Source organism: Salvia hispanica, chromosome 5 (assembly GCF_029641045.1).
Source record: "Salvia hispanica isolate PSC_SH4W2 chromosome 5, Shi_PSC_v1, whole genome shotgun sequence".
NCBI classification, from domain to species: domain Eukaryota; kingdom Viridiplantae; phylum Streptophyta; class Magnoliopsida; order Lamiales; family Lamiaceae; genus Salvia; species Salvia hispanica.
In genome coordinates, this window is record NC_142696.1 from 19062483 (window position 1) to 19087236 (window position 24754).

Sequence of the window (24754 nt, forward strand, 5' to 3'; positions counted from 1 at the left end):
AAAGTTTACTATCCCGCAAAATTCCCAATGGTAAAAGGGCCTCAAGTCCAAGCTGCACGCAATAACATGTACTGTACTACAAATTTAATCAACTAATGTATGCTCATATCTGCGCAACGCCGAGAAACATATGTAACATTGTTCACAAATGATAAGAAGAGTCTGTTAATTGTAAAATTTTAGATGAATCTTCTATAAGCTAGATGGAGTCGAACATTTCTGTACACATATTGAAAACAAATAAAAGGTGGGAGAAAAGAATATGTATACTAGGGTACCTCAAAGGCTAAGTTAATATACATTGTGTGGTTCTATGACAAAAGGTGTCAATTTTGGAGGACAAATGAGCCCTCGATCCGTTTCTCTGTGAATTGGGGAGGGATAGTTAAAGAGGAGAATGGGTCACTAAAACTTGATGCCGGAGCAGGTTTAAACTCGTATGGACCACCCTTTACGCCCCAAACCTGGAAATGAAATGAAAGAGGGGATCCAGGTGAAACAAATGTGTTATATATGTCGAAAAGATAATTTCAAAGAAACAATATAGCTGAAACTCACTTGATTTCCCTCGTAATCATAGCCTCTGTCGGACGTGTGTATTTCGCTGTTTTTCAATACTGTAAGTTCAGAGGTACAATATGATGCTCCATTCTGCAGTATATAAAAAACATGCTCAGAAAGGAAATTACTAAATTGGTAACTTTCAGGGAATGGAGGGCGATGTTGATGTGAGGCAGTGAAGAATGAAAAGGTGGGCATACCCATGTATTAGGAAACCCATCTGCAGGAGTTGAGCCTTCATATAAACAACGCTTTCCTCTATCGCAGCGCTTGAGATATATGGTAGTCAAATGCTCTGCAATATCCTGCATTAAAGTTTCAATATTTGATGTTTTAAAGCTTGCCAATCCATAACAAAGGTGACCAAATATCTAATGCCTGAATCAGTAACTGAGAAACCAGAAAAATAAAATAACATAACTGATGCACAAACAGTACCTTCTAGTTTTAACTACTAAAGCTCACCAGAGACGAGCATTCTGCCATATATATACATATAAAGGAATGCTACCCTAGACACACCGGGACAGACACCAATATGTGCACATAGTGTAGAGTAGTGATTAAAATGTCATCAATGCACTAAGTACTCACAAGCTTCCCAGACTGCGTCTGTAGGCTAACATTACACTGACACACTCACACACACACATATTTATACACACACATAATTAGATACATATGAATGACCTTCAAGGGTAGTTAAAAGCAGAAAAATACAGATAATAAGAGTGTATGTGGCATAATAATTTTTACATGTAAAAGGACAATTTAGGCTTTACAATTCTACTTTATACAAGCTAATCTGAAATTTGAAAATGCTCAAACTGTTGAATGCAAGTAAAAAATCGAAATTTCTGTTTATTTAAGCTTGAGTATGCACTCACTTAATGGAAATAGACTAAAGTTTATCACTTAGCCTTGATATGGATGTTCTTCTCTTAACCCACGTTTACCTTGAGACCTAGGATTGATAAATGAAAATAGTCCAAGCTAATCCACTATAGTTTGAAGGATTTATTAATTTTTCACTTGTTTGACCATCTTATCGTTCAACTAGTCAATCTTATGCATTATCAATCTATCCAATCACTCAAAGAAAACACCCTCTAGGGACATTTAAATATAATATAGGTTAATCCATTGTTTACCAAGATAGATTGAAAACTTGGGATATCCTGATCACCTTGATAATAATTTGCTAGATTCATATCCTCTTGAAAGGGGTGGGATTGGAGAAATCCTTGTGATGAGGATAAAAAATACTCAATTATGTATATTATCAATCTTGAATAGTAAACACGCCCTACGGAGTTATTCCGATGCTGCATGAAAAACTACAACAAGAGTCTTACAATTAAAAGAATCTAAGCCTCAGGGTCTTGTGGCAAAAGATGTTCACATGTTGAAAATAAGAAGGTCCTCATTACACTTCTCTAATAGGGTGTTTTTTAAAGAAAGTGTTACATAAACTCTTACTACTATTATCTCAAGCCTTTGCTGCAGGTATCTAACCTGCACACTAGGAGCATAAGTGACCACATCACTTCATCCACTATTTCTAGAACTCTGGAGCTTGTGTTGCTTAACCACTATTTCTATAACTCTGAAGAAAGTGTTTTTTACTTGACTCCGAAGCTTGTGTTGCTTATCCAAAATGGAATTTATGCTACCTTACACAATCCTTACTCTTTCCCACAACACAATGAGGCAGCTCTTGGATGGACTAAAGGGAATCAAATATGAACCGAGAATATAGCAGCAGATGACTGAAGTTGTAAGAATATTGGAGTATGGTTTTCCATAGGGTGTACCTAGTATGTTGTTATCTTATGTTTGATTTGTATATACTCCTTGTCCACCAAGAAAGGAAACTGGTTATATTCTCCTAACAAAGACAGATATTGAGAGGTACACAATAATATTTTGCAATATTTGACGCCACCTACAATTTTCTCTCTAAACTTCATGTGTCCCAAAAGTTATAGTTTCCGCTAACAATGTAGCAGTTACCACAATTTGCAACGAGCAACTATTGAGACAAAAGTCAAACCCACCTATCAGTACGTGGTGAATTAACTACCCTACAGTGCCATTTCAGCTATAAAATGCCATTCTCTAATTGCAGTATTGCACTAAGTTGTACTTGGTTTCCTTCAATAAATTTGCAGCTCTGTTTATTCAATCAAAAGCATCTCTATCTCCTCTCGCGGAGAGGAAGATCTATATCCGGCATATTCTTATTAAATGACGAAAATATAATAAGACTGCTTTTCTCTCTCATTAGACAAGTTATTCCAGATGAGACCTTTTGAACCTGATGAGCTAAAGTTAGATGCACCTAATTATGAAGAATGATTTTACATCAAAGAAACAAGTAAATAGATGAATTTGTGTAGATTGTAGAATGATTTTACACTATCGAACATAACACACAAGCCAGTAAAGATGGTCACTAAGACTAACAGAGGGGGACTACAACAAAAATTCATATGAATATGGTACACTTTGTCAGATCCAGATATAGCTTCAATCAGTCTAATATGTAATCGCACTTACACCAATTACTTCTTCAGGCTGTGGCCTTTGATCCCTCGACCGATCACAAAAATTCCTGTACTCCTCTGAGTCCCGGATAGCGTAAGTACTCATCTATCCAAAGGGAAGGGGTAATTTAATGAACATCAAATAAGAAATACTCTGTAGCAGCTTATAAAAGCAGATAGATGAAAATAAAATTACGCACTAGGCCTAACCTCAACATCACATTTCATCTCCTTTGAGCAAGGCTTTACCATGAAAAATCTCTGCATCGAGATTTCTGTTAGAATAGTTAATTAGTAGAAAGATATGCAACATATCCAAACTGACAAAACATTCATATTTTCATCAGTGAGAATGTTCATTTCTATATGGGATGAATTCCCAGGATGGTCGCTAGACAAAATGCTGCCAAAACATAGACATCAACAAGATCTAAGGTTCAAACTTTCAAAGTAGTTTGATCAAGTACCTGTCGAAAAGGTTTGTGAGGAGTTCTCCAGAATGCCTGTCACAAAGTAATCTATTGAAAATCTTGAAGATAAAGAAATCTTGCAAAGTTAAACACATCCAATACAATATTGACATATTCAACCTGTTCAAAGTACAAAACTCTTGAACCGTCAACCATTTCTGCTGCTGGACATGAGAGCCATCTAGAAATAACACAGAAAAGTGTAAAATCATTCTACAATCTACACAAATTCATCTATTTAAACAACAAAATAAAGGAACACTTATGCTCAGTATAATCAACAAACCAATAATTCAGTACAGGTAAAGAATCCTCGGAAACACGCGACACTGACATACACTCCTCCGCAGCTCGGAATTAGACTATAATTTACCCTAATTTCTTACACCAACAATCCTTAGACATTATATTCCATACACTAATCATCACCTCGTGCAATCAATCCCATTCCAAAGCAGATAACCGAAGACGAAGCAACAGAAAATCACCTCAAATTGAAATAGTTGTCCGGGTCCCTCGAAGCCTGCTCCCTTGAAAACTAGCAATCCAAAATAAAAATAAAAATCAAAATCAAAATCAAAACAAACAAGTTGAATTTTGGAAAATTGAATAGAAAAGTAACCTTCTCGCCGGCGAGTGAGTCGGCGACGATGCGCGCATGGTCCCAACGGGTGGTGGACTTAGTGAGGCGCTTCAGCAACAACGCTCCGCCCATTAAGACCAGAGTCTTGAGCACTACTCCGCGGGCTTTGGTCCATCCGTTGGAGCCCGAGTCCGAGCTGGTGCACATGCTGGGTGTCGCTCGCTCTGCACTATCTGAATCAATCATTGATTCTTCTTCTTTTTGGGGGAAAAGTTAAGGGATTTTTTTAATTGATTTTGCTACATGTTGTGGCTGGCGTTGCACTTAGGGTTATCATAACTAGTATTTTCTTTTTCAATATATAATTAGATAAAATTAATTTGGGGCTTCTATAAAATACTGTCATCCATTTCCTTTTTGTTAGGTTTTTATTTAGATCCTAAAATCAAATTGATGAATAAGAAGCTTGAGCAAGTTTTGAAATGTTACAAAATGTTTCTAGTAACATTATCTATCTAGTATCATAAATATCAAAATTAGGAATAGTTTGTTAGTATTCATTAACACAAATATATTCACCGTTATGCCATATCAATATAATAAAATTCAAAATTTTCATGAATTTTATTATCTAAACTTTCATTTGCTACTAAATTAAATTGTTGGTGTGTAATTTGAGCTCATAAAATAGTAGTAATGTATATTGATTAATCAAGTGTAATTAAAATTTTAAGTTACAAGAACTCAACGGTTATCTTTTGAATTGAAGTAGCTTAATGGCATAAGCATAAGCGCCGGAGAAACCACAAATGCAGGTTTCTTAGACAGACTTCTCCGATGTAAGTCCTCTCCCTTCTCTCGCCTAGGTAGGGCGTGGGAGAAGGAGAAAATGCAGTTGATTTGAAGAAATTTTAACGGTATACATCCCAAATTGAGGAATAATTGTTCAATGCACCCTCTTTGTTTCTTTGTTTGCTAGCACAATGGTTTTATGATGTCAACCTTGTCAATGTTTAAGTTATTTGATTAATTTATGGGCACAGATTATCAGAAAAATAAACATGCGAATAACAATTTCAGTTGAAAGTTAATCGAAGCTGGTGAAACTGATACAGAAGCTAGAGATAAACAGCAGTGGCATCAGAGGAAATTAGAACTGAGTTAAATAAACCCAATCAGGAATCTCTCTCATCAAAGTCAAACCATACGTTGATTGACGAAGAAGAGGTGCGTCTCCTTGTTCTCGAAACAGTAAACAGGGGCCTGCCAATTGGGATCATCAAGCACTTTCCCAACCTCAAATGTCATCACATGTGCCCTCGTTCCTACAGATTACACACAATCACCTCATCAAAGATTTCTAATTCATGTGTGTAATTGGGGGAAAATGGAAACACAAATAGGGTTCTTACCGGAGGAGATGAAAGTCCAGGAAACGGGCCTCTTGGTGTCGACATCTTCATAATAGCGGATGAAATCGACCTTCTCCCACACATTGCAAACGAATCCGTCAATGCGCTCTTGGCCGGTGTAGGCTGCGCCGTCGAGAAAATTAGGGCGGAGAATCCCCACCGGAAAATGCACGATTTTGCACTCCTTGTTGGCGTCCAGCGTGTAGTAGAAGGAGGTGCCGTTGTTCCACTCCAAATCGTAGACCTTCTTCCCGAGCTGGTGCTGGATGATGTTGAAGTTGCGGCCGTTAGGCCAGTCGTACCAGAGGTCCGTCACTTGCAGCCCGCTGCTGCTGTTGATATACAGGATCGAGTGGAATTGGAGCGGCCATGGCGATGGCGATGGTGATTGTAGCGGCGACGCAGCTGCGCGAGTTGACAAGAGAGAGAGAAGGGAGAGGGAGAGGGAGAGATTGGGATAAATGCGGATTTTCTCCGCCATTTTCGACTGTGGATGAGATTTCGCGGTGACCGAATAAATACTCGTTGCAGTCCCCACACCTTTTTTTTTTTTTCCCACAGTGCTATACTACTCCTATAGTATTTTATTAATATTTTAATAATTTCTACTCAGACACTCGAAGTAAAAATAATAAGCTTTTATACTTCCTCCGTTCCATAGTAATAGAGGAAAAACTTTTCGTCACGAAAATTAAGAAAAATTGTGTTAGGTGAGTTAAGTAAAAAGAGAATAAAGTGGAAAATGAAAAAGGTATAGAGATGAAGAGAGAAAAAAGTAAGAGAGAGTAAAATAAGCGTGGAAAAATGTAAAAGGGAAATGACTCTATTACTATGAAATGAACGAAAATGAAAAAAATGCTCCTATTACTATGAAACGGAGGGTGTAGTACTAATACTAATTAAATGGTGGACTGAGGAGAGTATTAACCTTCTTACAAATGAGTGTATTGTGCAAATATATTTTAGTCCCTTAAGCGACCTAGTATTTGGCGTCTTTGTGAAGCCAAAAACCCAAATTTGACTATCACTAACAAGATATAATGTCTGACTATCGAACTAAAATGGAGTAAGTTTATTATTTGATAACACATGATCTTTGCATATATAAAAGCCGTTTGAGCTTTATTTTTAATATTTAAGAATATTTGGCTAAATTTTAAATATTTTAGAAATAAAATTGGCCGTAACCAATAAAGTTGCATTTTCTTTTAAAGTAATTAATACAAATTGAACTATGACGTGTAACTGTCAGAATTGTATTTGTGATCGGATTATTACTTCTATTAATTCTTTATGAATATTTAATAATAATTCCGTTTGTCATTGCTGCATAATTCGTTGTTATTTGTAAAATGAACTAAAAATAAGCAATGGAAGTATGGAACGGTTACACAGCTACACTAATTAGAAATTTGTAACAGCTCCATTATTTAGATTTGTATTGACAATAATTAGAATAGCTTCTTCATATATTAGGCCTATAAATATATTAGTTTATTTCTCATTACCATATTACCTACTCCGGTTGCATTATTAAATTTTCAGCAATTTTTTTTCTAATAGGATTTTTACTTTTCACCAATAGTAATACTTTAATATTCATATATTCACATTCCTTCATTTCTTCATCAGTCATGGCATGTTGTCTTTAGGTTTGGACATAAAAAAACGCGAATGTCGTCAATTTGGGATGTGTTTTCATGACCATATGGTATGTATTTTGTTATTTCTTATTTTATTTAATTTTTTATTACTTATCAAAAACCATTATTGTTACTCTTTTTTCCGCACATGGCATTAGTATTCAAGGAACATTTTTCCACAATTTTAATTTCTATAATATTGCACTCAAGTCCTAAGAGCACTCCCAATGGTTTGGGGATAAACTCCCTTATTTCTCCCTAACTCCTGCCACATCAGCGCCACATCAGCACCAAAATTTATCCCCAGTTTTTAGCCAACTTTTAGCCAACCTCTGCAATGGTTTCTCCCTTATTTCTCCCTTATTTCTCCCTAACTCAACATTTCATTTTTACATCATCACTAATTTAATTGTTTTATTTTTATATATAATAAAGCTAGCTTATTTAATTTATAAGATAAAATAAATAATAGTAATAAAGTTCGTTGTATTAAACACGGGTACACATTACAACGAAGAAAATTAAAAAAAAAAAGTACACGAATGGAAAAAAAAATCAAAAAAAAAATTCAAAGAAAAAAAAATTCAAGGGCAGTGGGCGCGGTTTCTATTTGCCCACAATTCTTCGATGATATCGTGTTGTAGTGCTTGATGGGCCTCCTTCTGGTGTATGTCCATGAACGCCTGGAACCGTTCATGTTCGTTGTGCGGTACACCCTGGCGGGCGGACTCGGTTGAGACACCGTGACTCGATGATGCAACACTTGGGTCGTTGGTGACGTCGAGGATGCCTTCGTGTTCATCATCGATGATCATGTTATGCATGATGATGCACGCATACATGATATCGGCAATATCCCCCTGGTAGAAAAAGCGCGTCGGGCCCTTTACCAGTGCAAATCGCGATTGGAGCACCCCAAATGCCCTCTCCACATCCTTGCGCGCAGACTCTTGCGCTCGGGCAAAATACCTTCTTCTATCTCCGAGTGGGCATCTGATCGTCTTCAGAAACACGGGCCATTGCGGATAGATGCCGTCAGCCAGGTAGTACCCCATGTTATGCACATTGCCATTGGCCGTGAATTCGATGGAGGGGCCTAACCCGTTGATCCGCTCGTTGAAAAGGGGCGAGGAATTGAGAACATTTAGGTCGTTGTTCGACCCGGCTATACCAAAATAAGCATGCCAAATCCAAAGCCGTTGGTCGGCAACGGCTTCAAGAATGATGGTGGGATGCGTACCTTTGTAGCCGGTAGTGAACTGGCCTCGCCACGCGGTTGGGCAGTTCTTCCACTGCCAGTGCATACAGTCGATGCTGCCGAGCATCCCCGGAAAGCCGTGGGTCCTCCAGTGCCAATCCAGTAGGAACTGGCAGTCAGCTGCGTCCGGCGAGCGAAGGTAGTGCTCCCCAAATATCTCTCACACGCCCTGACAGAAATTCTTCAGGCACTCGTTGCCAGTCGTCTCGCCGCATTGCAGATACTCATCGAACATGTCGGCGGACCCTCCATATGCCAACTGCCGGATGGCAACAGTGCATTTCTGTAGGGGCGATAGTCCGGGCTTCCCTGCTGCGTCTCGCTGGAGCCGGAACTCGGGGTAACGCGCGGACAACGCATTAACAATGCGCAGGAAGAGGGAGCGGCGCATTCTGAACCGGCGACGAAATACATCTGCCGGATAACGTGGTTCCTCCGCGAAATAATCGGCGAACAGCCGATCGTGCGCACCAGTGTGGTTGCGAGGGATGTATAGGCGCCGCCGGCGGATTGGCCGTTGGGGGGGTGGCTGCTGCATTCGAGCGATCTCGCTTTGTATGTAGCGGGAGATATAGTTGTTGATTGGGTTGTTGGCGAAACCCGCTACATCCCATCCGGTGGGAGCGGGAGGTACCTCTTCTTCGGAAGAAGAATGTGATATTTCCTCGTCGGACTGAGCACGAGACGATGAATCAGAACTCATTTAATAAAGATGGAGAGAAAAAAGATTGAAAATTTGTGTGAATGAAGTTTGTGGGTGATGAATGGAGGAAGAAGATGAAATATTTATAGGGGTGGAAATTAGAATATGACCGTTGAGGAAAAAAAAAAAAAAAAATTGATCATCGCCGAACAGCTCCCCACAGTGGCCGGCGATGATCCGGCGATAGCCCGGCGTTAAAACGCCGCTTGGCGTAAAATCGGTAGGAATTTCGCCGAAAAATCGCCGAACTCTTCCCAATGGCCGGCGATAAGTCGGCGATATCCGGCGAAAAATCGCCGGATTTTCGCCGTCGCCATTGGGAGTGCTCTAAAGCTTAGTTTATTTAAAATAAAGAGATAGGGAAGATATTTATCTTGCCGAAATGTAGGAACTGAAGAAGAATTCGCTGGAAAGAAAGATGAAGAATATGAATAGTGCGGCGCATTAAAGGAGCATATAACTCATGTGTATGGTTGTATGTCTAGTTTTGTTATTATGGATGCTTTTCATTAATTTAATTTAATTTAATTCTTTATTTGTTTAATGGGTAATATTTATGTTTTTTAAGAGTATTTGTATAATGTTATTATTATTATTTTATCGCCCCATATTGTTTTTTTAATGCATATAAACTCATGTGTATGGTTGTACATCTAGATTTGTTATTAATGCATGAAGCATTATTTTAATTTAATTTAATTCTTTATTTGTTTAATGAGTTATTTTTAATTCATTTAAACTAATTTTATTTAATTCTTTATTTGTTTAATGTTATTGGATTTGCCGATAGTAATTTTATTTAGTGTTTTTTACATAATTCATCTCAATAGATTTAATATTTTTAATATTTTATTTGTCTAAAATTTTATTGAATAATGTTTATTAATTATTGTTTATTAGTGAACTATAAAGCAAATTAAGATATGTGCATCACACAAGTGGTACACCAGTTTATTTTAAGATCTTTTTAATTCAGTCTTTTTCTACAATGATGTAAAACGGTCAAATAATGAAGTTAGTATAAAATGAATAAAACAAACTAAAAATGAAATATATCATTTGCAGGATTTGTTTTATCCACTAGATAAAAAATCTTATCTAGATGCCTAAGTATAGACTCTAGTTTGGTTTTTAAAATTAGAATATGCATTTAAAATAACAGAATAGAAATAAACCGATGAACTTAAATCATACTCTCTTCAACCATTACATCGAAAGAAAGGATGGTGCGGTGGGATATCCCACCCTTCGATTATTTAATTTTTTTCATTCCCTATTTTATTTATAGGAGTACATAAGAAGAAAGACTAAGTCTAATAGTTCAATTCAAATTTTTTCCCTTATTCTTCTGAAATCAAATTTTATGCAATGAGATTTCCTCACACAATATATATAGAGTTCCTATCTGCTGCTCAAGACACCTTGAACTTGTGAAGCTACTGGTTTCCAGAAATAGGGCTGTCTCGACCCTTCTTGAAATCATCCCAGCCTCTCACCCAAGACTGACCAGGCGTAGCACGAGTTCCTGGTGCAGCATGATTCTCAAGATTGCTCGTCACCTTTTGCCACACAGCAATGAATACCTAACACAGATAACGAATTTGGTAAATGAACAATCTATTGGAAAGCATGAAGAGAAAAAGAAAAGAAAAACAGTTAGCTCGGTCTAAACTTCCTCATCTTACAGGATTTACTTTCACTGCCTCAGGGGGTTCCTCCTGGCTGGTCAGCCACTTCCACAGATCGGGATTTTCCTGTAGAGGATAAAGAACAGATATGATTAAGCAAGAAGAGAAGTGCTAGCTACCACAAGTAATCTTCAGAAGGCCAAATGCGGACTTTTGAGCTAGTTGGGGCAAGTTTTCTAAAACATGAAACACATTTTTTGTACCTTTCATAAGACCAAACAGTTACAAACATGGACAGATAAATCTACATCCCTGAAATGAAATCTATAGTGGCTTTCAGCCTTGGGAGACATTCTTGGAACTTCAACAAATTACAGATGGCATTCAGTTGATGGGGTTAAGCAGATGTTAAAAGGGGAGCCATGGTCTTTGAATGACAAGCAAATCAATTGTCTATTCTTATATTCTCAGCAAGTCAGATGGGATGAAGGTAGGAAGGAGGATGAGGTTAAAGTGAGCATCACTGTGACTTCTGACTACCATTGAAGGAGTCTTCTTCTCATGTAATAACTTGCAGCAAGAGAAGCTTTGGCTAGAGTTAGAGCAGTTATTGGGAGACTTTGCTGATATCTTTGAAGAGCCAAAATCTTTTCTGCCTCAGAGACTACATGACCATAGGATCACCTTGATAGAATGAAGGATCTGAGCCAGTATATATACGGCCATATAAGTACGCTGCCTCACAAAAAAATGCAATTGAAGGAATGATCAAAGAGATGCTAGAAGCTGGAGTGATCAGGCATAGCTATAGCCATTATGAACGTCCTACTGTGCTAGTTAAGATGATGAATCTGACCTAGAGGATGTGTGTGTGGATTACAGAGCCCTATTACTCACTGTTCAGGATAAAATATCCTATTTCTGTTATAGAAGATCTACTGGAAGAGGTGGGGAGTGCTACAAGGTTTTCAAAGATTGGTCTCAGATCTGGGTACTGGCAGGTGAGGATGGCCCGTGAAGATAAACCCAAAACCACTTTTAAATCTCATAAAAGTCATTATGAATTCATGGTGATTCCCTTTGTACTTACATATGCCCCAACAACCTTCCAGAATTTGATGAACTCCATATTCAGATCATTTGTGAGGAAATTCTTCTTGGTCTTCTTTAATGACATTCTAATATATAGTGGTAGCCAAGAAGAGAATATTCCACACCTCAAAATTTTCTCACAACTAATTAGGGATAATAAGCTTTTTGCTAAGAAGTCTATGTGTAACTTTGGCAGCTGCTTATATAAGCCGAGAGATGGGCTGCAGAACGGCATTCATTTTCATGTTTATTGTGTGAGCTTAGATCATTTCGAGAGTCAGGAGATTCTCCATTGAATGTATTGAGGGTTATCGTTCCTATTGTTTTAATTTATCGTTGTTATTAAGTTCTATCAATTTAGGTCCTATTTTTGCTGCTGATTTTTGTGTGAAAGAGTGATCACGAGAGTATCATATCATATCATAAATTCATAATCCATAATGAAAAGTGTAACTGAAAGAAATTTTGGAACATGATACTCAAGCAAATCATATTAGGGGAAAACTCAGAATATAGCAGGCTAACATTTCCCTTTATGATCAGGCAACAAATCAAGAAAGGTAGTAAAGTAGAGAATCAATTGTTTTACCAAGTCAAGGAGATGAACTAGGGATTTAATTCCATTTTCATCAAGAGAATGAATGTGAGCTTCCACCCATTTCCCCAGAATCAAGTCCAGCTCAAGGTACCCCCTTTGTTTACTCCTATACAGCAACCTAAACATTTTCCATAGGCAGAAAATTACATATTAAAAAAAAAAAAAAAAAAAAAAAAAACTAAAGTAGAAGAAAAGAAGAGAAGTTGTAGAAGAAAAGAAGAGAAGTTGGAATATGATCGCAGGCGAAAAACAAAAATGAAGAAACCTGTTAAACAAGCGCCTTTTGCTTTCTTCATCGGAAAGATCGATATTAAGGGAATTGGCGCTTCCATCTGAGTAGAAACGGGCGAAGGAACCCAAAATAGGCCTAAAAGCATTCCAAAAGTTAAATAATTAAAAAAAGATATAAAAAATCAATAAGAAGAAGATGAAAGGAAATTGCAGTTACCTGTGAAGAGTTTGGGGGTTGGGGAGCGGCGAATTGGAGCTGAGGATGCGAGGGACGGTGGAGAACAGGATTCTTCTCAAACTCCCCATATCGGTCACTGAAAACTAATCAATAGTGATTAGTTATCAAATTTTGGTTGAAGAAGAGGAGAGGATGAATTGATATCTGGACAAAATTCTTCGACGTATGAGGCTTGCTGGCCCCTAATTGAATTGTGCTAATTTAGAAATTGATGGGCTGGTCCAATGAATTAGCCATTGATTATTTGTTATTCAACCACCTTACCTATTTTTAGATTTGATACTTGACATACTTCTGCCATAATTTTTGCGTTTTGAATAAAAATGGTCTCTCATTTTTTTTATATTGTTTTTGGTATCTCGTCACTAAAATATTCTTTCTGAATGAACCTCCAACTCCGACGAAGGAATCTCTCTCTGCTTTCCTTCTTTCGTTTTTCTTTTTTTTTTTCCGACTGGATTTAATTTTTTCTTAGCAATGTGTTCTATATTTACAAGATAGAGTTTTGTATCATGTGCCAACAGTGTAATTTTAGATGTTTGGTCTACTAGTTAAAGGCCCGAGAAATGACCATGGCCTGTCGCATCAGCGTTCATCTCTTACCTCTATACTCAGTTCACTCTCCCATCTCCTACCATGGATTCCGGCAATAGGAGTGACTTCCGCGACCACCGTAACTCCTCAATCAATTGAGTTTGCAATTTGCATGAAGATTAGGAGGCTATGGTTTTGATTATGAATTGTCGTGAATGAGTTGATTGGTTGTTAGTTGGAGTCAATGAGTTGAATGATTGTTGGAAGTTAAAATTGAATTGAATTATTTCATACAAAAAATATCAATGGGCATACCCACACTCCATTATAATAACATTTAGACTGAACTATGCAAATAGTCTCTGATCTTGTCAAAAAATACATGATCCCTAAAAAAATTTTATATCCTTTTTGATTCATTTAGACTAAAATAACCCTAAGCACTAATAATGTATATATTTGATGTCTGAGGACATATTAGACCTTTCAGTTTAAAAAAATACTGCAATTTATTTTGAATTGCAAATCTTAAGAGTCGTAGGATTCCTTCTCTCTCTACCAACACTAAAACTCCATAGATTTATTACCGTATATGTTTCTTTCTTTGTTTTGAGATTTTCAAAGAAAATGGTGAACACCACTATAGAATTCACGCTTCAATATACGGAGGATTTGAAAAAGGTCAATTTAATTTTGAAAATGGATGTGTATGTCGTCGTTTACAAGACTAAAACACCGGTCGATCACGGCGGCGACGCCAATCCCACCTGGAATTTCCCGATGAAGTTCGCCGGCGGTCGAGGAGCTCCTTAAGCAACAGACTCATCGGCCGCCTCGTGCTGGACTTCAATATCAAGTCTTGTCGTGCCTTAAGCAACAGACTCATAGGCCAAGTTCATGTCCCTGTTAAGGATCTTCTTGGTTTTCCGACTAAGGCACGCGCCGCCACTGCCAAGAATTTCATCAATCAAATTAGTTTTTATCAATCAAATATTTTTCCCATCATTGGGTCTTCACCAAAAGTATTAGCACAAACTTGTTGAACTACTAACAAGGTCATAAAGGATCACCTACCACAGTTCCTCCTCCATCTCCTAATACATACACACAAGCACGTGTGATGGACCCACCATCATTTATCATTGATGGACCCACCATCGGGGAGAGTTGGAGAGAGAGAGGGAGGCATGGAAATACTGTACAAAAACTAAATGAAATGTCCAAAAAATTTGCACAACCGAATAGGTACCGAAAATGTTATTTTGAGAGACTGAAAATACCCTCCATGTCATTTAGGAGATTTTTCAAATATAGAAGGGTATAAAAGACCTGCAGGTATCAAAAATGTAATTTCTAGGGACCAAAAATGATATAAATTTTTTTTAGGAACCATTGATGTATTTTTTGACAAGATCAGGGACTATTAGCGTAGTTCACTCTATCATTTAAATGTAGTGTAAAAGAACAAATATCATATACAGATGCGTACTATAAATATCATTTCTGATATCCACATCATATGTGTAAATAGTACAGTACCAAAAGTATATTGTCTTGAATACTACTCCCTTCGTCCCACAAAAGATGTCACACTTGTGGGACGACACGAGATTTTAGGAGGTTTTGTTTTGTGCGTTAAAAGGAGAGAGAAAATATAATTTTTATATTCATGTGAGTGAGAACTTTTTTCAAAAAAGGAAATGTGACATCTTTTGTGGGACAAACTAAAAAGGAAAGTGTGACATCTTTTGTGGGACGGAGGGAGTAATATTCATGTGAGTGAAAACTTTTTTCAGAAAAGGAAATGTGACATCTTTTGTGGGACAAACTAAAAAGGAAAGTGTGACATCTTTTGTGAGACGGAGAGAGTACGATACATTATTTTCTCTCTTACTTTACTCTCTCTCCACTTTAACTATTTAGACTCTCTCTTACATTTTTTTTGTAAAATGCAAAGATCGAGTACTAGTTTAAATTTACAATTGATTGGAATTTTGTTTAGCAATTGTGTACTAGTTTAAATTTACAATTGATTGGAATTTTGTTTAGCAATTGTCTTTGCCGTTGTAGCATAAATATCCAGGGTCACATGTCAACATTTACCGCTGTCTTATGGAGAACCGAGAAAGGATGAACGATTGTTCTCTAAAAGATATGACAAAGTATGGGATAAAGGAATTTAGGGGGAAGAACGACTTCGGATTATGGAGATGTAATATATGTAAATGAATAGATAAGCTGTTGTAAAAGCAAATCATAATCATCTTGTCACGTGGAACACATCTGCTGAAGTTACTGAAGCAAGCAGTATAGGCCAAACTCACCAAAATAAAACCTCAATAAATTTGTTTCGACATATTTCAAATTTGAGCCTATCAAAATGCAAAACAAAATATTAGTATCAAAAACAAAACAAAAAATGACCTTGCTTCCCTTGTTGTAATTGACTGTTGTTCCAGCATCAAAATCAGAAAAACAAAGCTACCAGTTCTAAGTCTACTGATGCAAAGGAATCTTGATTTCAATAGTAAGAAGATCAGAAAAGATGCAGATAAACCATGTTGCTCTTGCTTCTTCTCCCAACTCTTCCCATAATCAAACCAGCCAGCAAAATTCCACTCCTATGTTGCCTGTTTCCCTGAATGCTAAACTTGGAAACTGGTGCAACAGAAATGTGGTCCACAGAACACCATCTTGTGCCTCAGAAATTGATCTCACGCCTCTCGGAGAAGAACTTGCCAGTTACAAACTGATCGGGAAGCAAGGCGAGCCACACGGCAGTGTCAGCCCCTTCCTCAATGCTAATGTGTCCGGCCCAACTAGTCATAGCGGTCCTCACCCACCCGGGGCAGTAGCAATTTATGTATATCTTTTCGCCTTCTGGACGACTAGCAAACTCCCTCGCCATCAGCCTCGTGTAAGTGTTAACCGCCAGTTTGGACAAAGAATAGTCTGTGAATACATGAGGCCAGCCACCTTCTTTCCAAGTCCCATCCTCTGCTTGTTTCAAGAAGGTAGTCATCACTTCATCAATCAATTCCTCAGACAGCAACTCGTCCTTTTCTAGCTTTTTTCTTATTTCAGCATTCTCAATTCTCTGCACAATACAAAAGAATGAAGGCCATTTCAGAAATTCAGAATCACAATGTCTTCGTTTGACCCCTGAAGAATGCACAAGTATAAACACCACAAATTGAAGTGACAACCAGATATAGCAGAGATGCTATGTTCGAATACTTTCTATAAAAGTAGGGATAATATTCGACACCATGAAAATCAGTTACAAGCATGAATACGTGTATAAAGTTTAAGAAGCTTAGGATGCCACTTACATTTCTCCGGCCACTCAATCTTCCCAATTTGGAACTGACATTTACAATCCGAGCACCAGGTTCCGAAGGCCTCATAAGAGGAACCATTGCTTTAATCATATTTTTAGTTCCATAATAGTTGGTCTGAATAACTTGTTCAGCATTTTCCACAGAGTTATCTGATCCAGCATTGTAATTCACTCCAGCATTGTTTATCTACGAATTCTCACACCATCAATGAAAAAAAAAAAACAACTAATCAGAAACAATAATGCTACTATTTGACATTTCAGTGCTTGATATCATTTCATCATCTAAACACCCCAATCTAACAATGGTAGAGTAGTTAAGGGAGAGAGGCACAATACCAATACATCTACGCCACCATATTCTTCCTTGACCCATTGAACAAAGGATTCAATTGATGCAGGGTCAACGATGTCCAATTGGTGAAACACTACATTCAAACCTCCTTCCTGCAACACCTTTGCTGCTTCTTGTCCAACACCAGTCTCGCGTGATGTGAGAATGACTGTGATCCCGTGCAACGCGAGCTGGTGCACGATCTCAAACCCGATCCCCCTATTCGCACCCGTCACCACAGCTATAGTTTCCGAGGTCCACCATCTGCACAATAAATAGAAACACACAAATTATGATCAATATTATACTCTACATAGATGTAATAGAGAATTGAAAAGTAAAGCAAACAAAGGTATCTGATTTAAGCCCTAGTTAATGTAGCATTAAATTGAGCTAAAAATTGGGAATGTGAATACCTTTGATGATCGGAGTAAGGGATGGTACGGAGGAGAGAGATCTCTTGGCGCCTCTTTTCCTTTTTCTCTTTTGCCTTTTCTTTCTTATCCATAATAACTACTGGAGATCGATTCTCGTTTTTTCTGATTTTTTCTTCTTTGAGTTATGCGTGTAGAGAGAGAAATGGAGAAAATATGGTATTTGTGTTGTTTTCCGGGAAAATTGGAGGGAGCCAAACTCGGGTCTCATGTTTGAACAATCATATGCCACGTGGCAACTCATTTCTAATATTTAACATGATTTTTTTTGCATATTAACATGAAAATTATAAACTCATTATAATCTTGGACTGTTCAAATGTTTTTACTTTAACTTCATCATCTTTATATTCACTATTCACGGATCCTACGATATTTATTTTTCATCTTATATTCTATTCCCTCTGTTCCATAGTAGTAGAGTCATTTTACCATTTTAGTATGTTCCATAGTAATAGAGTCATTTTCCGTAAAAATCAACACATTTTTTCACACCTATTTTACTCTCTCTTACTTTATTCTCTCTTCATATCTCTACCTTTTTCATTTTCCATTTTACTCTCTCTTTACTTAACTCACCTAACACAATTTTTCTTAATTTCCGTGCCGAAAAGAAACGTCTCCATTACTATGGAACGAAGAGAGTATATTTTATAATTTTCTTGGACAGTACTATCAGCTAAATATCGTATCAACATTATACATGAACTTTATCTCATATTTCAAACATTTTCATTAGTGAAAATGTGATTAATATAATCAAGATACGTTAGATAGGTTTTCAATTTGTTATAGATTTTCAATTTGTGGAATGAATTACAATAATAATTCCAATAATTGGAGTCACCCATCCCTACACAAAAATGATGGGGAATTTATTAAATTTCTTTCATTTGAACTACAATATATACACTCCTAATTGTCAAAATAAACAAACAGAGTCTCGATTGATAATGATATATATATCCAATAGAAGGAGACGATGTGTAACTCTGCAAGTGCAGGAAAAGATAAAATGACAGTAATTAATCCAACTCAAGCATACATTAATTCAACAAACATATCCCAATATAATAGGATATCATACACTAAACAAAGTAGGGAAACAAACTAAGAGAAAATTAGAAAAAGCCTGGAAGAAAGGCATCACCTTCCCTTTGCCTCTATTGACTTGCCTTGAGTGAGAGAAAGAAGAGTGTAAATGTGTGAGATTCATAACACATATACACTCATCACTCTCCATTGTCACCATCTAATTTCTTCTTCTTCCTCCTCCTCCTCATGTTGTGTTTCTTGATATGGTTTTGTTGTTGTGGGAAATCCTAGTAGGTGTGTGGATATATATAAATAACTTTGTGGTTGTAATCACCGGAATCATATTAGATTCTTTCTTAGTATTATTAATTGTGTGTTAATCCACGTCTCATAGCAACTAGTATTTGCTAGCACTTAAATAATTCACAATGATTATTTTATTTTGATTAATTGGTTAATGGTGTCATGGTCCCCTACCCCTCTCCCCTTTCTCTGGTTAGTCAATATGATTATATAATACTAAAACGTCGCACTTATCCACTACTACACGAATACTTTTTTGTTCGATTAAATCACATTAAGAGATGGGTCTCATTCCTTCATGTGGAATAAAGTTAAGAAAAAGCTATTTGGATTTATCGACTATCGAGGGAAATAAAGGGGAAGATAACACGTCTTTAAAATGTTTTGTACTATTGTATGGAATGCATTATTCTGGATAATTACATCTTTTATTCCACCATCAACATTGTTCTTACGTTCATTTTAAAAACTAGATTTGTCCTTAAGTTTTTAAACAATTGTTTAAAGGACGAAATTGGCAATTTTTCTCTTTTTTATTTTATTTTTAAAATTATTCCAATGGTTTCCTTTAATGTTGTTAGGGTTTTGTACCACTTATAAATCAGACAATTGTCTTTTTTGAAGTCAGACTAGATATTGAAAGAATTACTTATAAGATTTCTAGAAACTAGGATTTCCTTAAAAATTTTGTTAATCGTTCTATCTCGTGGTCGATTGTCATCATTTTATGTTTAGTACATGATTGTTTTTCGGTCCATAAGTCTTTTCCTATAGAGCCTCTTGTCATCGAGACATAATTTTAGTCTTGTGAAATATTTAGTGAATTATTGTTTTCTTTAAGATATATAGAAAATTTTTATTGTCAAGTTATGGAGATTAATTATTGGTTTCATTAAATGTTATTTCTAAGCACCATGGAAGTAACTTTAGTGATTTAAACAAATGGTTGGAGGTGTTAGTACGTGTAAGTATGAAAATTTGAGAACAAGATTCGATCAAATTAATGATGATGAGTTGGGTCGGTTTGGTGGATTTTTAGGATATGTCTGTTTTGCTTGATCCGATGAGTTTTGAGTGGAGCCAAATGAATGACTCGAAAGCAAGTATGGTGACAACCATCTCACATGGATTCAAAATTGGTAATGAAAGTCTATAATAAAGTGGTTATTAGTTTATATTCTTGAGCATATCGACACTCTTTATCCTTCAGGGACATAGTACATTCACAAAGCACCGCAAGTTTGTGGACACCTCATTCTCAACTTATAATGAGAATCCAAATCAAGTATAAAGATGAGATTGTGTGGAGTGGGGGCATTAGATTTATCCTACACCCTCTTCATGGACCTAACTCTCAAATAAATTACGACTAATAGATGACAAATCTATTTATCTATCATATTGTTTAAAGATGGTTTAGACTATCATAGACTTTATATTAACATATGTGGTAAGATAAAAAGATGGATTTGTTTTTCTCCACATCTTTTGGCGCGCAGGACTCGAGATGAGTTTTGCTGATCTTCTAAATTAATTCTCCTGAACTTTCGTCAAATTCCGATTTTGTATATCAGTTTTAAAACCCACTGATGAACGAGAATCTTGATTCGATCAAATGTAAACGACACAAAGAATTAACGTGGTTCGATCCACAAAAGGATCTACATCCACGGACGAAGGATGGGACGATTTTATTCCACAAACACAATCAAAGAACAAATTACAACAGCTCACAATTCCTCAAGCTAACTACTCAATCGAAGAACACAGCTCGATTGTGAAAACTCACTTAGCTAACTAATCTTGAATTGTAACTGAGATACAGAGAAGAACTACTCTAGAAACCCCTAATTTCACAGATTATATACCGTAGGAGAAAAAGGGGAAAACTCTCTCAACTGATGTAACTAAATGAGCTGCTTAGCTTACTTCAACAAACTCTCTGACTTGGGCCCTAAGTCTGGGCTTGTTGCTATGGGCCGAATAAAATGGATCAGTCACTCTAGACCCAACAAAACTCCACCTTGACTGCATCCATGAACCATCTCCACCTTCATCTAAGTACCCTCATCTTCGAGCAATCAAGTTAACCAAGTCTAAGCAATGCTCAAACTTGGCACTTGGTAGAGCCTTTGTCATCATATCTGCTGTGTTTTCTGATGTGTGAACCTTTCTCACAGTCACCACACCTTTTCCAATCTCATCTCTCACAAAGTGCAGCTTTATATCAATATGCTTACTTCTCTCGTGAAAAGTTTGATGCTTGGCCAAACTTATAGCGCTGTTGTTGTCACAAAGTATTGTCACTGCCTCTTGAACCACCCCAAAGTCTCCCAATATCCCCTTCAACCATTTGACCTCTTTGACTGCCTCTGCCATAGAAATATACTCTGCTTCGGTTGTGGAGAGGGCAACCACTGATTGAAGATTGGACTTCCAACTAATGGCAGTCCCAAAAAGCTTGAATATATATGCAGACTGAGACTTTCTACTATCAATGTTGGCTGCATAGTCTGCATCACAATACCCAATAAGACCATCTTCACCATCCTTTGTGCAAAACAACAACCCAAGATCCTGTGTGCCCACTAGATACTTCATTATCCACTTCAGAGCTTGCCAATGTTCGTTACCTGGATCAGCCATAAATCTGCTAGTCAAACTGATAGCATGTGACAAGTCAGGCCTTGTACACAACATCATGTACATTATACTCTCTACAATGCTTGCATAAGGGATCTTAGACATCTGTTTCCTTTCCATCTCAGATGATGGCTTCTGACTGGTAGAAAGCTTGAAATGTTGGCTTGTTGGAGTTGATACCTTCCTTGAATCGATCATCTGGAATTTGCCAACATCTTCTTGATGTAGCTGTGTTGTACCAGCCACAACTTTCTAGCACTTCTCTCTCTAATGATATCCATGCCTAGAATTCTTTTGGCATTCCCCAGATCCTTCATTTCAAAAGCTTCTTCCAAATCTCTCTTTACTCGATTGATTTCAGCCTTGCTTGGTCCTGCCACAAGCATATCATCTACATAAAGTAGTAAGTAGGCAACAACAGTACCCCCCTTGTATCTTATATATACACAGTTGTCAAAGGCTGATTTTCTGAACCCCGTTATTTCCATCTGCTTGTCAAAAGTCAGATACCATTGCCTGCTGCTCTGTTTGAGCCCATATAGGCTCCTTTTTAAACAACAAACCTTATCTTCATCTCCTGGCTTAATAAAACCTTGTGGCTGCTCCATGTATATAGTCTCTTCCAACTCACCATGCAAGAAGGCTGTCTTGACATCCAATTGTTGAAGCTCCCAGTTGTTCTTGGCCACAAGTGCAAGTAGGATTCGGATAGAACTGTGTTTAACTACAGGTGAGAAGACTTCAGTGTAGTCAACACCTTCCTCTTGAGTGAAACCTCTTGCAACTAGCCTTGCCTTGAATCTGACATTATCATTTTCAGAAGCCTCCACCTTCTTCTTGTAAATCCACTTACAAGATATTGGCCTCTGCTGAATCTGTGACCTCAAAACAAGAACCCAGGTCTTATTCTTCAATAAGGAATCTATTTCCTCATTCATGGCCTTTATCCACTTATGCTTGTCTTTGCTTCCTACGGCCTCTTTGTATGTACTAGGCTCAGAAATCTCCAACTCCTCAGCAACACATAGAGCATAGTAGACAAAATCAGCATCCATGTATCTAGCAGGTGGCCTAATGTCCCTTCTTGTCCTGTCCCTGGCCAGCAAATAGTCACTGAGATTCCCAGCACCTGATGGGTCTTGGTCTGATTCAGACAAATCTGCAGGTCCATTAGGTTCTGGTTCCTCACTTTCCTCTCCTGAGAGGATATCTTCTTCCACTTGAGCAGATGGTTCATTACCCTGGTTCTGAGAATCATGGTGCTCAAAATCAACTTCTGAATTTGTTGGAGGTTGCTGAAATCTTTCATTCTGATCAGCAGTCTTGTATGGCATTGTTGACTCATCAAATACCACATCTCTGCTAATTATAATCTTTTGATTTCCAGGCTCGGTGCTCCATAGTCTATAGCCTTTTACTCCATCTTGATAACCCAAGAAAATGCACTTTAGAGCCCTTGGCTCCAATTTGCCCTGTCTGATATGGGCAAAAGCCCTGCAACCAAAGATCTTCAGTTTCTGATACCCACCAAGGTTTCCATACCACCTGTTGTCTGGTGTGTCATGAGCTATGGCTGAACTCGGACACTTGTTGATTAGCTTAGCTGCAGTTGATACAGCCTCTGCCCAAAACTTCTTGGGTACACCTGCAGTGAGCATCATGCACCTCACCCTCTCAAGAAGGGTCCTGTTCATACGCTCTGCAGTCCCATTTTGTTGAGGATTGCCTGGTGCGGTTCTGTGCCTTTGAATACCCTTCACCTTGCAGAAAGAATCAAATTCCTTTGATAGAAATTCTAAGCCATTATCTATCCTTAAGCACTTTAGACCATAGCCTTTCTCAACCTCAACAGCCTTGCACCATGTTTTGAACCTATCAAAAGTTTCTGATTTCTCTTTTAAGATCCATACCCAGACTTTTCTGCTGAAATCATCAATGATGCTCAAGAAATATCTTCCACCCCCTGTGGACTTCTCAGAACTTGGTCCCCAGAGATCACTATGGCAATAGTCAAGGGGCTTGGTGGAGGTGTGCTTGCCAGAGCCATAGGGCAGCTTCTTTCCCTTTCCTAGCAAACAAGACTCACACATTTTAACAGTTTCTTGATCACTGAACTTGAAAATGCCCTTCTTAACAAGCTCCTTTAAGCCCTTCTCTCCTACATGGCCAAGCCTCTTATGCCACAAAGCCATACCAGAATCCTCAGAGAAACAAGAATTCCCAACAACAACATCAGCATCAAGATAATACAATCTATTTCTTCTAGAGGCCATCATAACAATAGTGCCCCCAGACAATACTTTCATACATCCACCAGAAACCACAAATGAATACCCCTTCAAATCCAGCATGCCCAGAGACACAAGGTTCCTTTTAATACTAGGTATATACCTCACACCAGTCAACACCTTCACTGATCCATCATGCACTTTAAAACGAATATTACCAATCCCTTTAATAGTACATATCTGATTGTTGCCTAGCAACACTGTCCCATCAGCATCAGTGAGGTCTTCAAACCAATCCTTGTGCGAGCATATGTGGAATGAGCACCCGGAGTCCATGATCCAGGAGTCTGATATCTGCTTCTCAGCCACATTCATAACATGGGCTGGCTCCAATTCCGCTGTACAATCGGCAGTGTTCTGATCATTATTGGACTCAGCTTGTCTCTTCTTCCATGCGAAGCAATTCTTCTTGAGGTGGCCGGGCTTTTGACACCAGTGGCATTTTCTTGTCTCCTTACTTTCATCCCCAGACTTTTGATTAGAGTGTTGGGGCTTGAAACCTTGATTCTCCTTTCCCTTTGATTGCTTCTTGTGCTTGAATTTCTTCACAATGAGGGCCTCTGGAGCCTGATCAGAGCTTACATTACCAGAGGTCTTCTGCAGCTCCTTGGCCTTCAAAACGCATTGAACTTCATCAAGGGTGATGGCCTTCTCTCTCCCATATAACATAGCATCCTTTAAGTGATCGTAAGATTTTGAGAGAGCATTCAGAAGCAAGATGGCCTTGTCTTCGTCTTCAATCTTGACATCTATGTTTTTAAGGTCATCGATGGCCTTGTTGAATTCATCGAGTTGCTCTCCCACCGGCTTAGATTCAAGAAACCGATAGGAGTATAGGCGCTGCTTCATATAAAGGCGATTCGCGAGAGACTTCGTCATG

At 37.8% G+C, this 24754-nt stretch overlaps 3 protein-coding genes and 2 pseudogenes across 4 annotated transcripts; all 5 read right to left on the reverse strand.

Moving 5' to 3' along the window:
* Positions 1 to 165: 165 nt before the first annotated feature.
* On the reverse strand, positions 166 to 4478 carry CRL (crumpled leaf). Its single transcript, XM_048086399.2, has 9 exons — positions 4200 to 4478; positions 4066 to 4115; positions 3698 to 3758; positions 3575 to 3610; positions 3318 to 3368; positions 3121 to 3213; positions 762 to 866; positions 559 to 651; positions 166 to 464 (listed from the first exon to the last, which is right to left on the reverse strand). The coding sequence occupies exons 1-9, from the start codon at positions 4404 to 4406 to the stop codon at positions 327 to 329; spliced, it is 834 nt and encodes a 277-aa protein (XP_047942356.1). The 5' UTR covers positions 4407 to 4478; the 3' UTR covers positions 166 to 326.
* Positions 4479 to 5204: 726 nt separating this feature from the next.
* On the reverse strand, positions 5205 to 6090 carry LOC125187350 (uncharacterized protein At4g14100-like; annotated as a pseudogene). Its single transcript, XR_016130568.1, has 2 exons — positions 5573 to 6090; positions 5205 to 5485 (listed from the first exon to the last, which is right to left on the reverse strand). The product of XR_016130568.1 is annotated as an uncharacterized protein At4g14100-like (transcript).
* A 4250-nt stretch (positions 6091 to 10340) lies between these two features.
* SDHAF2 (succinate dehydrogenase assembly factor) lies at positions 10341 to 13188 on the reverse strand. The gene is made up of 5 exons (XM_048083002.2): positions 12943 to 13188; positions 12760 to 12861; positions 12486 to 12612; positions 10862 to 10930; positions 10341 to 10759 (listed from the first exon to the last, which is right to left on the reverse strand). The coding sequence occupies exons 1-5, from the start codon at positions 13029 to 13031 to the stop codon at positions 10613 to 10615; spliced, it is 534 nt and encodes a 177-aa protein (XP_047938959.1). The 5' UTR covers positions 13032 to 13188; the 3' UTR covers positions 10341 to 10612.
* A 2629-nt stretch (positions 13189 to 15817) lies between these two features.
* Positions 15818 to 19020, reverse strand: LOC125187635 (NAD(P)-binding Rossmann-fold superfamily protein). The gene is made up of 4 exons (XM_048084257.2): positions 17588 to 19020; positions 17177 to 17435; positions 16830 to 17024; positions 15818 to 16594 (listed from the first exon to the last, which is right to left on the reverse strand). The coding sequence occupies exons 1-4, from the start codon at positions 17677 to 17679 to the stop codon at positions 16199 to 16201; spliced, it is 942 nt and encodes a 313-aa protein (XP_047940214.1). The 5' UTR covers positions 17680 to 19020; the 3' UTR covers positions 15818 to 16198.
* A 1990-nt stretch (positions 19021 to 21010) lies between these two features.
* LOC125189736 (secreted RxLR effector protein 161 pseudogene) lies at positions 21011 to 21784 on the reverse strand (annotated as a pseudogene).
* Between the last annotated feature and the right edge of the window lie 2970 nt (positions 21785 to 24754).

Bases quoted from the DNA above. Each gene is read 5' to 3' on its own strand.
- CRL (XM_048086399.2), bottom strand. From the start codon at position 4,406: ATGATTGATTCAGATAGTGCAGAGCGAGCGACACCCAGCATGTGCACC. The intron at 4,116-4,199 runs GTTACTTTTCTA...TTGGATTGCTAG, and splicing joins ACTCACTCGCCGGCGAGAAG to TTTTCAAGGGAGCAGGCTTC. The intron at 3,369-3,574 runs GTACTTGATCAA...ATCTCGATGCAG, and splicing joins CTCACAAACCTTTTCGACAG to AGATTTTTCATGGTAAAGCC.
- SDHAF2 (XM_048083002.2), bottom strand. From the start codon at position 13,031: ATGGGGAGTTTGAGAAGAATCCTGTTCTCCACCGTCCCTCGCATCCTC. The intron at 12,613-12,759 runs GTTTCTTCATTT...GAAAATGTTTAG, and splicing joins AAAAGGCGCTTGTTTAACAG to GTTGCTGTATAGGAGTAAAC. The intron at 10,760-10,861 runs GTAAGATGAGGA...TATCTGTGTTAG, and splicing joins AGGCAGTGAAAGTAAATCCT to GTATTCATTGCTGTGTGGCA.
- LOC125187635 (XM_048084257.2), bottom strand. From the start codon at position 17,679: ATGGATAAGAAAGAAAAGGCAAAAGAGAAAAAGGAAAAGAGGCGCCAA. The intron at 17,436-17,587 runs GTATTCACATTC...TTTATTGTGCAG, and splicing joins CCTTACTCCGATCATCAAAG to ATGGTGGACCTCGGAAACTA. The intron at 17,025-17,176 runs GTATTGTGCCTC...GAGAATTCGTAG, and splicing joins ATGGTGGCGTAGATGTATTG to ATAAACAATGCTGGAGTGAA.